The 17,661-nt window shown below is 31.7% G+C and overlaps 1 protein-coding gene across 1 annotated transcript in view; it reads left to right on the top strand.

Moving 5' to 3' along the window:
- Positions 1–15,400, top strand: part of LOC113385504 — a 48,326-nt gene extending 32,926 nt beyond the window's left edge. The window contains exons 8-19 of the mRNA XM_026623358.1: positions 16–284; positions 507–623; positions 748–905; positions 1,164–1,286; positions 3,211–3,419; positions 4,637–4,739; positions 5,670–5,804; positions 5,916–6,085; positions 7,287–7,549; positions 8,039–8,142; positions 8,304–9,654; positions 9,748–15,400. Coding sequence (XP_026479143.1) covers positions 16–284; positions 507–623; positions 748–905; positions 1,164–1,286; positions 3,211–3,419; positions 4,637–4,739; positions 5,670–5,804; positions 5,916–6,085; positions 7,287–7,549; positions 8,039–8,142; positions 8,304–9,654; positions 9,748–15,400 — 8,655 coding nt within the window. The remainder of the gene's footprint in view (positions 1–15; positions 285–506; positions 624–747; positions 906–1,163; positions 1,287–3,210; positions 3,420–4,636; positions 4,740–5,669; positions 5,805–5,915; positions 6,086–7,286; positions 7,550–8,038; positions 8,143–8,303; positions 9,655–9,747) is intronic.
- The last annotated feature ends 2,261 nt before the right edge of the window (positions 15,401–17,661 follow it).

Raw genomic sequence — 17,661 nt, 5'->3', positions numbered from 1 at the left:
CTTTACTCTATTAAGATTTGCGAAAGTCTAAAAAGTGACGACTCCTGGACAGTGGTTCAACCCAACCAGGACGCGATGGGTCCATACGCCTATCGTGGTGACCAATGGGTAGGTTACGATGATGAAGCAATGGTGCGTAAGAAGGCTCAATATGTTGTAGAACAAGGACTTGGTGGAATTATGTTTTGGGCAATAGACAATGATGATTTTAGAGGAACTTGCCATGGCAAACCATACCCTCTCATAGAAGCTGCTAAAGAATCATTATTAGAAGGATTGAGTGGGTAAGGCCAGAATTCTAATTATATTATATCAATCGCATAACCTGACACATTCTAATAATAGATCGAAAGAGTTTATTTTGTGTGAGTTATTTTTTATCATATTCGGTATTTTTATGCTCAGTTCATACTACACACATATAGATCTACATATTTAATTCTTTATATTATAAAGTAATAATATTTTAGTTTTTCATATATTAATCATTTACATTTATTTTTCAGTATTAAGGGTAACGATGTAGATGCTCCAGTTCGTAATCCAACTAAGAAACCATCTACAAGGAGAAGACCTCAAGTTAAAACATCTTCCAGCGTTAAATCGACAGCGGTAACAGCAAGGTAAAACCAAAACTTTGATTCAAAATCTATTTTTTCCATGACTGTATAAACTTGATTTTTTATATTATAATATTGAGTATCGACTTACATTTTTAATATTTGTAAATAATTTTGGTTTTATCAGACCAACAAATCGGCGAATCAGCTCTCGTCGTAAGACATCTACTACGACATCAACAACAGAAGAACCAGTAGTATTGTCAGACGAAAGTGGAAGTTCTTTGTATATTGGAGGAAGAACTACGACTCCAGCACCACCAACTACACCAGATCCAGGAAGCGGTAAATATGAATTGTTTTTAATATTAATATTTTTAGCTTAGATTAGAGCAATGCTTTTATTTGAAATTACTATAATTTTTTTATTCACCAGTAATTTAGTGTGGAAGTTTTTTTTACTATCCATCAATTAATTAATTTAATAATTAATAAGATTACATTTATTGAGATTTAATATACTAAGTACATTTATTTATATTCTTAATTTTACAAAATATTAATCTAGTGCAAAAAGAGTAAGTTATGTGATTTTGTTCTCAGATTTCAAATGTGAAGACGAAGGTTTCTTCCCTCACCCAAGAGATTGCAAAAAATATTTCTGGTGTTTAGACAGTGGACCATCAAATCTTGGAATTGTAGCGCATCAATTTTCTTGTCCTTCAGGTAATTTTGAAACATGCTTTAAATAATAAATAATAATACACTGGGGCCTCGCTTTACGGCCTAGATACGTTCCGCAAAACTTGGCCGTAAAGCGAAAAGCCGTATAACGAATCAATTATTCTAATACGTATTCATACAAATTCAATGGGATCGGTTCCAAATTTAATAAATATATAATATGGTTTATCAATCAAAATGCATTTTATTTTTTTATTTTGTTTAAATTATAAACATATCTTACAAGAACATAAATTTTACATAAAATAAAAAACTTCAAAAACATTACATAATTTTCAAATAAAAATGAAACAACTAAAACCTACAGATCACTGTCACCATTATTTTGCGCTGGTGGGTTGAAAAATTTGTCTTGTTTGTTTTGCCTTCTTGTCTATATCTTCCTTTAGTGATTTATAACAGTTAATGGCTGAGTTAATTCCTCGATACACATAAGCGCTACGTTCGATGTCAGGATCGTTTTCAAGGAAGATGTTTATTCCTTGTTCAAAATATGAAAAAGCGCTCGACATGATTTGCGCTGTTTGGATACAACAGGTTCTGTATCTTCATCAATTGTCGACTCTGCTTGCAACTGAATGAGTACCTCATATGAAAGGGGTTCCCTATCAGCTGCAAGTAGATCCAGCACATCAGATCCTTTTAAATCTTCAAAACCGAGATTGCGCAATATACCGACATAGAGAAAAAAAAGCCGTTATAGCGAAACATTTTAGGCCGTATATCGAAAACGTTCCTTAATTAAAGAGGGCCGTTATAGCGAAAGGCCGTATAAAGAGCGGCCGTATAACGAGGCCTGGGTGTATTAGGAATTATGCATTATTTCTTAGCAGTGAATTTTTTTTTCATTATCTGCCATCAAGCGTTTTGCTACAAATATTGGATATTTTTGAATATTTTAAAATTATTTTGCATTTCTAATAGACTTGTACTCAATCGATTATAATAACAGACTCACACCTGTATTGAGTTTTGTATTTTTGTATTTGGAAATATCTTATATCATTAACTTCCCGAAGGGCAAGTTATAGTAATCGCAAAATAATCGAAAATGAAAATTTTTATATATCTTTACGTTTCAAAGGTTTCTGAACATTTTGGCATACTTTAGAAAAAATGGATGTATGTGTGTGTGTGTGTATGTACGTGTGTGTATGTATGTGCGGATACAAATTTTCGTCGACGATTTCGGGAACACGGATCAACCGATTTGACCAATTCAAAAAACATTCGATTCGTATTGATAAGGAGACGTACTGATTAGTTTTTGGCGAAGGCAGGTCTAGCCGTTCCGACGATACGGGGCAAACTTGCCGAAAATGGTAACTCAGTTTTTAAGAGAACGGAGCGAAGATGAAGAATTGATCAAACTTTCATAAAGGCAGGTCTAGCGGTTTTGGAGATCTAATGATAAAAGTAAAAAAAATGCCATTTGGCGGTCAAAAATGATCATTAAACATATGCACATCAAATTATCAGATATTTTATAGAGATTTTAACAATAAGTATAATTTTTTTTACATTTCTATGGGTTCCGTACCAATGCTTATCCGTTAGACGGCGGCGCGGCACTTGCGTGCTTTGACATTTCGTCTCTATGCAGATAAAGCAATACGATTGCTTTGAAAAAAAGTTCAGAATTTCCAAAATATGTCAAAATGAAGAAAACATTTTTCTTTTCAAAAAAATTTCGTTTTCGAAAAAAGTAATTTTTTGTCAAAAATCAAAAATCTAATTTTTTGAAGTAATTTTTTTTTCAAAAATGTTAATCGTTTTTAAAAAAATAATAATTTTTGGTACGGGAAGTTCCAGCAATTTGCCTTAAGGCACGATGCCTTAATTGCCTTAAGACAGAATTCCTCTTACAGCTAGTTGTATCTTAATACTATTGTTCTTTTTGTCTTAGGTCTCTTGTTCAACAAAGCTGCAGATTCATGTGATTACGCCAGAAATGTACATTGTAAAACTAAGAAAGATCCTCCAGCAGAGGTTAGTAGTAGTACAACCACAACCACAACCCAAAAACCAAGCACAAAACCTCCTAGAATCTCTCGGGTCACATTAAGGACAACGGCACGCACTACGACCACTACTACCAGTGCTCCAGAATATGAGGTAATAACATAAAAATATAATATATATTTATATATTACATTTTTTAAATCATGTTATTAGGTTTTTATCATTTTGCTTGATTTTTTTATAAAACTATTAATTTTTAATCCTGATTAAATGCGAATTGGCTAGCATACTACAACACAATTTTTTGAAGGTTTTCAAACAGGTTCAATTTTCAAAATTTTCAATTCATGGTTTAACAAATAGTCATACTTCTAAAAACCTTGGTGTAATTGTGTCATAAATTTTGACTAGGGTTCTAGAATTATTATTTACGATTACGGATCCAGAGCTTAAGTGTACAAAATTACTAAAAAATGACTACAATATCTGAAAAATTGCATCTGTCTTGCCAAAGACTTAGGTTACACTTGAAAGCAAATAATTTTCAAATAACATGGTATACATTATTTTTTTAAAATAAATTTAAATTCTGATATTTTTCATGATATCTACGAACAGTAATAACACTCAGTTTTGTCTTGACGTTGATATCTACTATGTATATATTTTATCGAACTGTGAATTTATGAGCAATGAATTGATCTATGAATTACAGATTTAATGTGTTTAATTTATATTTCCATATTTTTTGAATTATAATACTTATTAGCAGTTTAATTAGTACCTATTGTAGTTGAATTCAAATTCGTACTTCCCCAATAGCTTAGTATCTATTGTAGTTGAATTCAAATTCGTACTTCCCCAATAGCTTCCAGCAGACTTAAATAGTTCTAAATAATTTGACTGCAAAATATTAAAAATATTTTATTTATTTTCTTAATATAAATATTAAAATAACATAAAATGCTATAACATTTAATATGAAGAAATAAAATTATAATACTTTCATAAAAATTAACTCAGATTGCACTTACTTAAAGTATAAATTATAATCATAATAACTCACTATTAATTAATAAAATTTTAGTGAATTAATAAAATTATTAATTAATAAATTTTAGTAAATTAATAAAATTTGTTCCTTTCCATATTTTTGGTTTAAAATACATTTTTGTTTGACTTTTTTGGTGTTTAATTTACTAACGTAATTTTGAAACAATTTTCTGTAAAATTCCAATGGATTCAAAATTATAAATTAATGTGGATATATATACAATAGTAACAATAAAAAATATGAAACCATGAACAGAAATAATTAAACTGGATATTTACTTTAAGGGTTATATTGTATATTATTTTTTTATTTTTAGGAGTACGAATATGAAGATGTGAGTGATGAAAAAGATCATACATTAGATTCAGAAGAAGATCCTAGAGTGATTAAAGAATTGATAGATCTCATTCGGAAAGTCGGTGCGTATTTAATTTTAACTTATAAAAATTATAGTTTACATAAAAACTTATTTATTGATGTTGATCATTATTTTAATAGCTCAATGAAAATATTGAATATACATCCTGAATTGACAACTGTTTGTCAACAAAGAAGTAAAATGTAGTGACAAAACTCTTCAATTTTTTAAAATAAACCCATATTTTTACTTCCCGTAGGGTAAGCGTTATAGTAAGCGCAAAAAATAGATTTTTTTTCATATGTATATCATTACGTTCCTAAGGTTTCTGAATATTTTGGCATACCTTAGAAAAAATAAATGTATGTGTGTGTATGTATGTGTATGTGTATGCATGCGTGCGTGTGTGCGGATACAAATTTTCGTCGACGAAAACACGGGTCAACCGATTGGAATAATTAAAAAAACGTTCGATACGTATTGATGAGGAGACATGCTGATTTTTAGCAAAGGCAGGTCGAACCGTTTCAGAGATACGGGGCAAAAAGTGCCAAAAATGGTAACTGATTTTTTTTAAGAACAAGTGTCAGATTTGTATGATTCAAAAACACATTTTATTTGTATTGACGAAATGAAGAACTGAATTTTTGGGAAGGCAGCTCTAGGTGTTTAGGAGATCCAATAAAATATTGTTTTGAAAAATTTAAAAAATCTCAAATATGGATTTTTCTCAGCGTTCTAAAAGAAAAATAAATGATTTTTAAAAATTTTAATTTTTGGGCAGGGAAGTTCCAGCAATTTGACTTATTGCACGATGCCATGCACCACTAGTTCAACTGAAATCTTACCAGCGCAACTTACCTTCTGATTGACAAATATATTTCTCATGACTTCGATTCACACGACACAAAACTGTGCGCGCTGTTCGATGTGCGCGCCACATATTTATAACAAATATTTTATATAAATAAAAATGTATTTATATATTCAGGTGGTATTGAAAAATTGGAAAAACAGTTAGATGGCATCGATGGTCTTCAATCCGAAAGCAGTTCTGGATCATCAACAACTCCGGCTACGATTAGCCGATCTTTGTATGAACGAGTACTCAGCAAAGCGACTCACAGAAAAGGTGCCGATGCTGCAAACAGAGGATCTGCAAATAACAAGTAAAATATTAACTAGCTGTGATATTATTTTTTAAATTTCCTGGCAATCAAATACAGTTCATAAAACTAACTGATCAATTATCTTAGGTATACGTCATTTAATAGAAAAGTTCCACAATTTTCTGGTGGCGATTCCAAGGAGGAGGAAGGTAGAAGTTCTAGCCGAGGTCGACCTCAATACGTTACAATACAACGTAATAGACCACATGGTCAAGAACCTGATGAGGATTCATCTGTGGTAAGTATTCTTAATTTATATCTACATTGATCTTTTCTTATAAGGATTCAGTTATGAAATTTGATAAATACATAATTTTTTTATAAAATGCTTAAATACGAGGTCTGTTCAAAAAGTACCCGGAATTTTCGTTTTTTCAAAAAAATATTTATTTATTCGTCTACATTAATGTGGTCCCCTTCAAAGTAGTCTCCCCCAGATATAATACACTTATGCCAGCGTTTTTTCCAATTTTCGAAGCACCCTTGATATTCACTTTTTGATATGTCCTTGAGCACTCTCGGCGATTTTCTTCAATCGAGGAAAACCGCCGTCCTTTCATGGGTCTCTTCAACTTTGGGAATAGGAAAAAGTCACACGGAGCCATATCTGGTGAATTTTTGCACTTTGCAACACTTTATTTCATTTTTTACGCAAAATTTAATACAAATTCTTTGACTTTTTCAATTCTTCCATTGTAAAAATCGCCGAGCTCAGAAAAACACGTCGAACCTTAGCGACTACCACAGACAAAGTAAACAGTGAATATAGCTGAAAATTTCATCATACTTTAGGGGCATGTATACCAACACAATAAAAAATTTGACAATCAGACACTCCAGACCCGCGAAATTTAATTATTAGTAATTCCGGGTACTTTTTGAACACACCTCGTATGTTAAGACCACGAACTCCATTATACCAATTCCACCGAAGTCGTCAAAGCAAATTTTTCAGATAATTACAAAAAAATAGGTATGATTCTCAATTGAAGTCTTTAGACCGGTATTTAAGTTTGTAAAATCTGTTCAGGATTTTTGGACAAAAGCAAATCAATGCGTGTCTATATAGTTTTATCGACTGCTTTTGAATTTTTGAAATCTATGCAAATGTTTTTGAGAAATCGTAAGTTTTTTTTTCAATTATGATTCGTAATGACTTGAAACGTCGAGAAAACATAAATTTATTCAATAGGATTTTTTGGCGTAAACACAAACTTGCCACCAAAAATATAATAAATATTCAGAATATACAACAGAAAATATTTGATTAATGTGAAAAAATGTATAAACTGACTACATCAGTAATAATTATTATAAATATTGTTCATTGGTGATAGAATTTAATGTCTCGTATAGTTGAATATTAAACAAAAATATCGCAATTTATTTTAAATTTATATTCTAAATATTATCTGTAATGATTACTTTGTTTTACTTAGAAATATTCCCAGGAAGTACTAGCCGGCGATAGCATTAGCTTTGTGGATGACTTTTCCGAAGAACATACACAAGAGCAACCTCGCAGGTCAACACAAGCACCTTCGCATGGTACTCAACAATATGTGAATATCAGGAGGGCCAGACCCACAACTGAAGAGAATGTAGTAGAAATAACCACCAGACCCAAATCAACTACGACTACTAAAGTAATTATAGAAGCTCCAACAACAACTACGGAATATGTCCCAACGATATCCAGAAGGTAAACCAAACAAATCTACTAATATGGATGGTTGTAATAATATAATGTACAAGCATTTATTGATTATCTTGCTTCGATATCACTTATATCCAATGAGGCAATTATGTTATAAATAAAAACATTAGATTCCAAAATTTAATACCTTTTGTGTAGTACCACAATAAAGGAAAATAGTTTTCAACAATTGTGATCTGTAAGCTTTTGTGTAACATTCATTTAGAAATAGAAAATAGTCTAAAAATGATTGGCATTCTAAGTTTCTATTCTAAATATAACTGTGAATTTTTGCACAGATTTGAAATATTTGGAAATGTAGATATTATATTCGTTCACTTTCAATGTAAGATTACGAAATCAATTCTCTTAATTCAGCAGACATGAATAAACAACGGCATTGCACAGTGTCATGGTTTTTTCAGATGATGGTGTCCATTTTGTAATCAATGCTATTATAATATTGTTTATTAATTTATAAAATTGCATTTTTAGGCCTGTGTATATACCATCAACAACGATTAAGTATGAACCTGTTGCAAGAGAAGATACTTTAGAAGAATTAGATATATCGCATATAGGAAATGAGAAAGATTTTGGTGATGAGTCCATCATTTCTACAACTAGTGGCAGGTATGACAAAATTTTTTAAAATTCTCATATTGCGTTAATCCTAAAAACTAACACGGTTCATTATTGTTTCTAATTTAAAAGTTTAATAAATGTTAGATAATATTTGATTTCTATAATTTTATTTCAGGTATAAAATCCGTTGAGCGTTTGCGTCCAATTCCACAAGCCTTAACAGTTTTATCAAATGATGATATACAAAGCACTGTTGCTTTAGATGCCACAACTTCTCTGCCTTCTAGTAGTCCAGAAGTTACTACCTTAGTACCTCCAAAAACTACTATAAACATCATATCCAGCGAAACTCCAGCAGCAATAGAGCAGACAACCCCATCCTTGACGACCAAGCCTGAGAATATTCCAGTTACCATTGTTACAAGACTTGGAGGTCTGACTTCAAAATCAGGCTATTCACAAGTCACATCTACCGCCAGAACAACAACGCAAGATGCTACAACACCATCAAAATCAACTCAACGGCCATATCCATTCACGAAGCGGTTGTATCAGTCACAGGTAAGTTTCAGAGATAGTAGTAATAGATTTAGAAATAATAATGTAGATAATGGTAGTGCAGAAGTAGAACAGTCTAACGTAACAGAAAATTTGCAAAACGTTGAAGGTGATACCAAAATTACTAGGGTTAGATCACGCGGGCGTTTTAGATTACGTGCAACCACAGAAAATCCAAATGATGAATCCACCTATAGCAGTACGGTTACTAGGGTAACACCAGCACGAAGATTCCGTCCCAGATTAACTACCCCTTCAGAAATTGATTATTCTGAAGAACAAACATATAAGCCAGCCGAACAAATTGAACGTAAACACAGACCACAATTTTTAACAGATTTATCTTCCTTGACGTCATTCGATTTTGGTGGTAAGCATAGTTCTTTCAACCCAAATCACCGCGGTCGTAATTTTGCCAAGCGTACGCGACCTTCCACACCAGTTCCTGATATCGAGAATGATAAAACAGATTTTACTAAAGATGAGAATAGTAGATCACGTATTGAAAGTCGTCCAAAAAGCTTTGTACGATCAACTACACCAAACTCAATTTCTAATGTGGAAGTATCTGCTAGTAACAATGGCTTCAGAAAACCAATTAAACCATTTTTCTTAGGTAAATTTAGTACCGTTAAACCTAATACAGTTGACTATGGATATGATAAAGATTCAAAATTGAGAAATGATAAATCTATTGAGGATTACAATTCGGACAGCGTAGTTTCATCCACAACGTCCCGAAATGTTGGATTCAAAGCACGACTTTACAAAAGTCAGTCGACGACAACAGAAAATACAATAACTTTGCAAAAAGATGATGAAAATGTATCTACAAAATTAGAAAATAAATTAAATTTAAGTGCTGAAGTTTCTCCCGAAGAACAAGAATCTTCTGAAAATTTTAATACCACCGAAGAAGTTTCTTCAAAATCAGTTGATGTGGAACATTCTAATCAAAATATTTCTGAGTATAATACTGATAATATAAAACTTAATACAAATGTTGATAATTCGCCTAATACTAAAGCAGCAAATGATATCAATCTTAAAACCGGTAATAGATATAAAATTATAAGAAGAATTAAACCAACTGTGGCTGCAGCAGATTCAGATGCTGGTGCATCTCTTACAGAATATGTCAGCGATGATAACAAAACTGTTATTTCTGGTTTAAATAGACGAAGATTCAGAACCAAAGCCGAATCTAATAATGATACGGCAACAAATTCTGGAGCCAGAGACTTCACATTCGACCAGAATGAGAACAACCAGCCCGAAAATAGGCTTCGGATAAAAGTACTTAAAACAAGAAATTTTGGTCGTGGTGATCGAGTTTCTACATCGATTGAAATTCCATCAGAAGATTCGGAAGCATTCATATCTAATCGGAATAGAAATCGATTAGTTTCAAATAATAATATCAATATTAATTTTAAAGAGCAAAATAATGAAGAGGAAAAATATGTCAACGCTGGACGATTTAGGCCAGGGACAGTTATAGTGGGATTTGATTACAACAAAAATGTTGAGAGGCCTCTACGATATAAATATAGACAGAATGGATCTCAGAATATTGATTCTTCAGAAAAGACAGAAAACTTGGATTCTGCAGCAGACCGTAATTCAGCTGAGTTAAAAAATAAATTTAGTAAAGGTAGACCATTTACTACTGCTCCGACTTCAGAACGTTCTGATACTGACAGTAATATACGTCTAGATTCAGTATCTACACTAAGGAGAAAACACACTCCTATAGCTAGGAACAAAAAACCTGAAAATAGTTTGAGAACAGAATCAACAACTGCTGATTTTTCAACTGATGATGAAGAAATTATAGAAAACTCTGCAAACAGCTACTACAAATCTCCTTCTGAAGAACATGACGAGCAAAATGGTATGACGCCGCCAAGCATCTCTGTAGACATTACCACACTTTCTTATGAGAGTACATTATTTGACTTATCATCACATGAAGATCATGACACATTAGAACAAACTACGACAGATGAAGTGTCAGAAAATATTGAAAATGTAACGGACAAGAATTCAGATGAAGAAAACTCAACATCACATAGTAATATCAGTCAAGTATCAGAATCTGAAGAACTTATCACTCAACTTGTTCAAGAAAATTCTTCAGACCAAAGTTTATTCGAGGATATTGAAACATCTTCAAATTATGCTACTACTGAAGACATGAATTTGGGTTTTGAACAAAATCAAGATCACATCGAAACTACTACTCAGTTTTCTACAACCGTATTATCTAACATTCGTAGAAGAGGAAGACCTACAACCGAATCATCTTCAACCACAGAAAAATTATCTACGAATCCTAATAGAATACGTAGTCGTGGTAAGACCACTTACAAAAATACTCTGACTGTTGAAAAAGATCTCACAAATAATCGCTCTTATAATACGCGACCAAGAAACTATTTGCTCAGAAATAGAAATCCGTCTTCTAGCAAAACTGATAAGAACATAACAAACGTAGAAAAAATTGAATCCGCAGAGGATGCTGAATATTCCGGTGAAGCACTTGATGAAGAATTGGAAAGTGAAGTATCCAAAGATATTGAAAACGATAGTAATAAGTCTAACGAGAATATTGCTAGTTTAGAAGAAGAACAGAGTATTGAGCTTAAGGATATTACTGAAATGGTTTCTCAGAGCGATCTACTTACAGAATCAACAATTTCTACCGAATACGATGAATCTTTATTAAATTTGGAAGTGAATACAGAATCACTTATGGACAAAAATATTACAAACGGTTTTATAGAGGAATCAGAAAAAAATGAAACCGGAGATTCCACTGATGCAAATACGAGCGAAGAACTGGCAACTGAAGACAGCTTGAATATAGGCACTCCTACAGAAATTACTAATTTAGAAGATTCCGAAAATGATGATTCCGAAATTGTAGTAACAGAAAATATTACATTGACAACCAAAATCAATAATGATAGCTTGATTAACATTGCAAGTACTGAACCTATTGACAATGGTACAAATCTAAATTCTACAGAAACAACAACTGCTATAAATTTGACAACACCTAGAGTTTTAGGATTTAGACAAAGATTTAATAATCAGAGAAAAGGAATTACGGATATTAAATCATCTGGTGCAGATAAAGATGAGGAAAAACGTAAATTACTGCCAACACTTTTCGATTTACAAGAACAAAATAAAGCAAGTTTTTCAACAAATGATGCGAAGGAATCGAACGCTTTGCGTAATAATAATTTTAGGCTTAAGTTAAGTAGAACCAATAGGCCTACTCCTGCTATATACAGAGGAGATAATAATTACTCATCAAAAATAAATAATACATTGGAAAGAACGAGAAATTCTTTACTAAGTAATGTACAGAAAACGTATTTAGGTAGTAGAAATATAAATAGACAAAAGTTTGGAATTGGTAGAAATACAATTAGCAAAAATGTAACTGAAACTATCAAAGAAGATAATAGTAGTATTTTATTAGAAGAAAAAGGTTTAGAAGAATCTGTAGATCAGACTAATTTAACAGTATCGTTAGATGGAGATATGGAGCATGATACTAATAGTGGTTTAATAATGAATTTAACATCTTTAGATAATGTGGAATTAATAGTTAACAACACTGACACCATTGGTGTTGAGCTATTAACCAATAAAACAGAAGCCGAACATAATTCCACAATTACTGATGATGATATAAATCTTACATTACAGGCACGAAAAGTACATAATCTTGATAACTCGTCATTTTCTGGGGATAACAAAGTTATAGATTCAGAAGAAAATAATTCTGATAATAGATCACAAAGAAGGAAAAAGATAATACGTAGAATTCGCCCTTCGCATAATCTAAATGTTAACGAGAAAACTGATGATATTGAGAATAACAATTTTTCAGACAATAATACAACCAGAAGACGTAAAGTCATTTTACGGCGACCCTCTTCAACAACAGAGAATTCTGCAAATAATGAAGAGTTGCCACTCACAGAAAAACCTAAATACCGAAAAATTATACGAAAATATAAACCCAAAGCGATAGAAGATGACGTTATTATCAAATTCGATGATGTAAATAATACTGACACAAGTTTAGAGAAAGAATCCGATAATGATATTATAATCCGTTTCAAAGATTCTGAAGAAGGATCTGAATTAGAACAGAATTCTAAAGTAAGTGATGATGAAACATTTAATGGAAAGTCTATACTAACCGGTTTAGACAGAGCCTCTATATACCAAATGAAGCTACATCCAGTCGTTGTTCCGGTTACCAGACGCGTCACAGACGAGGAAACGGATGATGTAGAGATTACTACAATATCAGACATTGACGAAGAAGTTGTAGAAACTACTGATAACGCAAATGAAATAGAGTCTGATACCACAGAAATGTTAGAAGAACCGACTACTTATCAATATGAGATAACAACAACGTCTTCTACCACAGAAGTTACGCCTTCAACACCGCAGTATATTAATCGTTTGCTAGCAGTAAGGAAACCTGCTTATAAACCTCCAAAACGGGTGACAACTACTGCTCAACCATCTACAACAGCAAGTCTATCTAAACAAACTCGTAATTATCAAAGAAAGTACTTCAAATATGCGGATAAACCCCAAACAATTCCTGAGGATATTAAAACAGTAAATATTGAAGAATTTCCAGGTATTGAACCAGTTACTGTCCCACCGATTAGACTCTTTACTGCTAAAGATCGAAAGTTTGGACGAACTGGATTTTCACCTAAGCCTGATGATGAGGAAGTTGATGATGAGTATTACGAGGATGAAGTATCCCAAGTAAAAAATAGGCCTTTAATTTATACTTTACTCGAACGTACCAGCACCGTACGTCCAAAAGAATTAAATATTGATGACTACGTTGATGATAGTCAAGAACCACATAACAAATTTTTCGATAATCCAATCTCTGATGATTTGTATGAAGATACATATGACGATGAGTCTGTGGAAGAATACAATGAAGAACAAAGTAAGAGCTTAGAAGAAGATGATCAACCTATATTACGTTTTCCAATATCACTAGGCAAGAAAAATGACGTGCCTCTATATACACCAAAACCAACAACATCTAGATATTACAATCGACCATCAACAAAAGAGTTTGTACATCCTGCAAGTCTAAGAACTACACCTGTACCAAAATATACCGTAGATTTGCATACAGAACCCTCTCCGTTATTGAGCCGGACAACTGAATTTATTCATCCAGCAAGTAGAGCATATACTAGGAAATATGTAATAACAACAACAACTACTGAACTTCCAGTTGATACTGGTTTGGAAGACTTGAATATTGATGCATTAAATGCTAGAAATAAAAAGATATTTGACAGCCACAAAAAACCGCTAACAGCAAAACCAATAACGACACAAGCTCCGACAATTGCCAGTTCGGAAATTAATGCAAGTCCTGAATTTATTATACGTGTTGAAAATAGTTCTTTGGACAATAATTTAATTAAATATACAAGTCAAGACCATTCACAGACAGAGAATCCTTTCCAAATAAGTATACATGAACAAACAAATACTGTATCTGAATATAATGAGTTTAATATTACAATTTCTAAGAGTTCAGCTAGTTCTCAAAATACATCTACTGAAACGTCTGATATCGAAGACTTATCAACTTATCCACACCATATTTTTGCAATTGATTCATCTACAGAAGTTCAAACTACGGATGAAGATGCAACTACGGAAAAATTGGAAAAACTTGTAGAAATCAACTTAATTTCAGAAGTTAAATCTAAAGAAGAAAAATTAAAATTAAGCAATATTACTTATGAGTCCAAGCCAGTAGTTCTAGTAAGTTCTACAGATTTGCAATCTGAACAAATGCCTAAGCTTGATAAACGTACGGAAATTAATCGCTTGACTCTCATAAAAGTGGTCAATGGTGAAACTGTAACAACAGATTTTCCAGCAACTGATACTACTTATTATGAAAACTCTTCAGAAAAAGCTCGAGCAATTGACTTCAATAAGCAAAACTATATAAGCAATCATCTGTTTGTTGAACCTTTCACATCTAGTACCGAAAGATCTACTATAACATTAGAAGGCCTCTTTAAAAACGAGGAATTAGCATATGGAAAGTCCGTTAAAGGTAAAAAATCTTCAAGTCCTATGCCTGTATATGTTCCATCAACTACGCAAGCATACACTACACCCACGTATGAAACAGTTACAAAATCTTCACAAGAACAAAGAAATATTGAATCAGTTGGATCAGTCAAGGAGGTGACACCTCCAGATAGTTCGCCTATTGTCATATCCATATTCAACTTGGATAAAGTTCTTTTACAAAAAGGACCTCCCGTAAAAATTGAAAAAGTGCAAGCTCAAGTGCGAACTTTGAGTGACCCTGAGCTAAATATTGATGTCGACAGTCATGTGACTTTGATATCACCAAGACCAATTGTTCATAAGGAAACTAGTTATAGCGAAACTCAAAGTTCTATGAGAATATTAAGGAAGCATCTTAAAAAGCATGTGGTGGATCCTGGAAAACAATTTTCTACAGTAAAGGATAATCAAGGAGTAGAAAAGGTTGCCTTTACAGTTCTGAATGACCACCAGCCTGTGGTGAGGTCTGTTGAGGTAAATGCTGGACCTTCTGTGGTGACTTCACAGAGCAAAATTGTTAAAACGGTAATAAATACTGCTAACACGTAGCTGAAATGAATTAAATTAACACTATTATTTTAGAACAAGTATTATATAAGATATGACTGGCAATTATATAAGTTTATTGGCTCTCGAGATCATTTTGTTTTAAATTTAAAGAAAATGAAAATTATTTGATATATTTTTTCTAAATTTAGTTAAGTATTTAATTCGAAATAATTTACTAGTCTTCGTGCTGGCCATATTTAACGACAAGTATTCGGTATAAAATTCAACATTTACTGAAAATATTTGGACTTATTTGCATCTAACATTATATAATCGTACTGCTATTTTATATATTCCAAAAAGCGTCGTTATAATAGATTGGGATATAATTGATTTATTGATCGAAAATCATTTAAAAGCGGAAAAACAAAGTTATTCAATTTTTTGTTATTCAAATTAAGTTAAGGATTGACTTTCGGTTATCATGTTTGGAACTGATTTGAATCGCTTTTTCGACACATACTAGTGATGAAATATCGAATATCCTAACAATTTATATTCAAGATACAGATAATTAATTTAATATATTCATACAACATAATAAGTATTGTATGCAGTATTGTTGTATTGTTTTCATATAGACGTCATTAAAACGGTATAATGCAATTGATTCTTCCTGTAGCTGTCACACCTCAACTAATTTAAAAGTTTAAAACCATTTTGTACGAAAATGTACTTTTTTATATATATCCCAGATATAAAATGATTTATTGCAGATAAAAAAATACATAGAATATTTTGTCTTGTATATACTTGTTGTTCTAATTAATTCCTTGTCTAATGCCTTTGGATCAGTTCTCTAACAAAATATTACCATACAGTCCAAAAAAAAAATGCAAAATTAAATCTGGAATTAACAAAAGATTTGGCAATTGCCACTACAATTTTCTATATTTTAGAATAAACCTTAACAGATTTTCTAGCATGTTTGTACATATAGTCAAATAAGTTACTAACATTAGTTCTAAGATTTCTATCTAATAAATATTATTTCTATAAGATATTACCTGTATGTTTTACACTTGTGTATTTCAGCTATCTCAGAAACTTGACAAGTATTTTTAAAATGTTATTATCATTAGTTTATAAGTTTCGATGTTGTTATTAGAATAAACAGATCAATTGAAATTAGAAGTTTGTTGTATATAATCATGATGCACGATCATTCCATCATCTTTATCATGTAAATTGATCGAATTGTCGAAAATGAAACATCATAATTTAAATTTTCATTAATTTGTTGATATCATAATAATCACAAATAATATAAATTATAATCAACTTTATATGCATACATTTTGCAGGTGATATATGATTATATAATATTTACATGCAAATGGTGCTACAACAATTTATAATTAATATTATGATGGAGAATAGTCAATGTATATACAGATATGTTGTTTTATCTGCCGTCTAATTTTTAATGGTTTAATTTTTCATGGTTTTGTAAGCTAATAGTATTTGAATGAGTGTGTCTGTGAATATCATTTGGAAATATTCTAAACTTAATTTTAACTAGTGGGCATTGTGCTTTAAGACAAATTGCTCGAACTTTTCTTATCTAAATGAAACATTCTTTAGTCATGAATGAAAAATTCATTCTTAATCATTTATTTATTTTTGAGAGTTATATGAACTGAATTGCAAAAAAAATTATTAAGTTTAAGTTCATAAATGAGCTTTAGAAACTATATTTTTCATGAATTTTTGAAATTTTCTGAAATTTTGAAATAAAAAGATTTTTCTTGTCTTCCCGAACAATCTAAACTAATGAAAACACTGTCAACACAAGTCAAATGCTCTTTTGATTCATTCTAATCAGATGATCCATTCTCTCAAAAACTGCTGGTATTTGCAATTTTTGCTCCGTACCTCTCAAACGGCAAGACCTGCTTTTGTGAAAAATCTAATCGGCACGTATCCTCGTCAGTACGAATCGAATGGTGTTTGAATCATTTAGTTTTCCAGTCGCTATTCTTACCCACATATGACAACTCATCTGATTCTTATTTGAAGTTTCTACATGCTCGAGGAGTCTGAAAAAAACTTTTTTCGGCTATTTTTCAGTATTTTTTAAATAAGGTATAATTCAAATCGGTTGATCCGCGCTTCCGAAATCGTGGACGAAAAATTTTATTCACACACACATATACATAGATCTATTTTGTTCAAGTTACGGCATAATGTGGATAAACCATGAGACGTAAAGATATGTAAAAATTCTCATTTTCGATTTTTGGATAATTGATATCTTATAT

This window comes from Ctenocephalides felis, unplaced genomic scaffold (assembly GCF_003426905.1).
Source record: "Ctenocephalides felis isolate EL2017-DRISC unplaced genomic scaffold, ASM342690v1 CF-g0.4_SCAFFOLD_03571, whole genome shotgun sequence".
NCBI classification, from domain to species: domain Eukaryota; kingdom Metazoa; phylum Arthropoda; class Insecta; order Siphonaptera; family Pulicidae; genus Ctenocephalides; species Ctenocephalides felis.
Note: the sequence above shows the minus strand (reverse complement) of the source record. Positions and strands in the feature narration are given on the sequence as shown.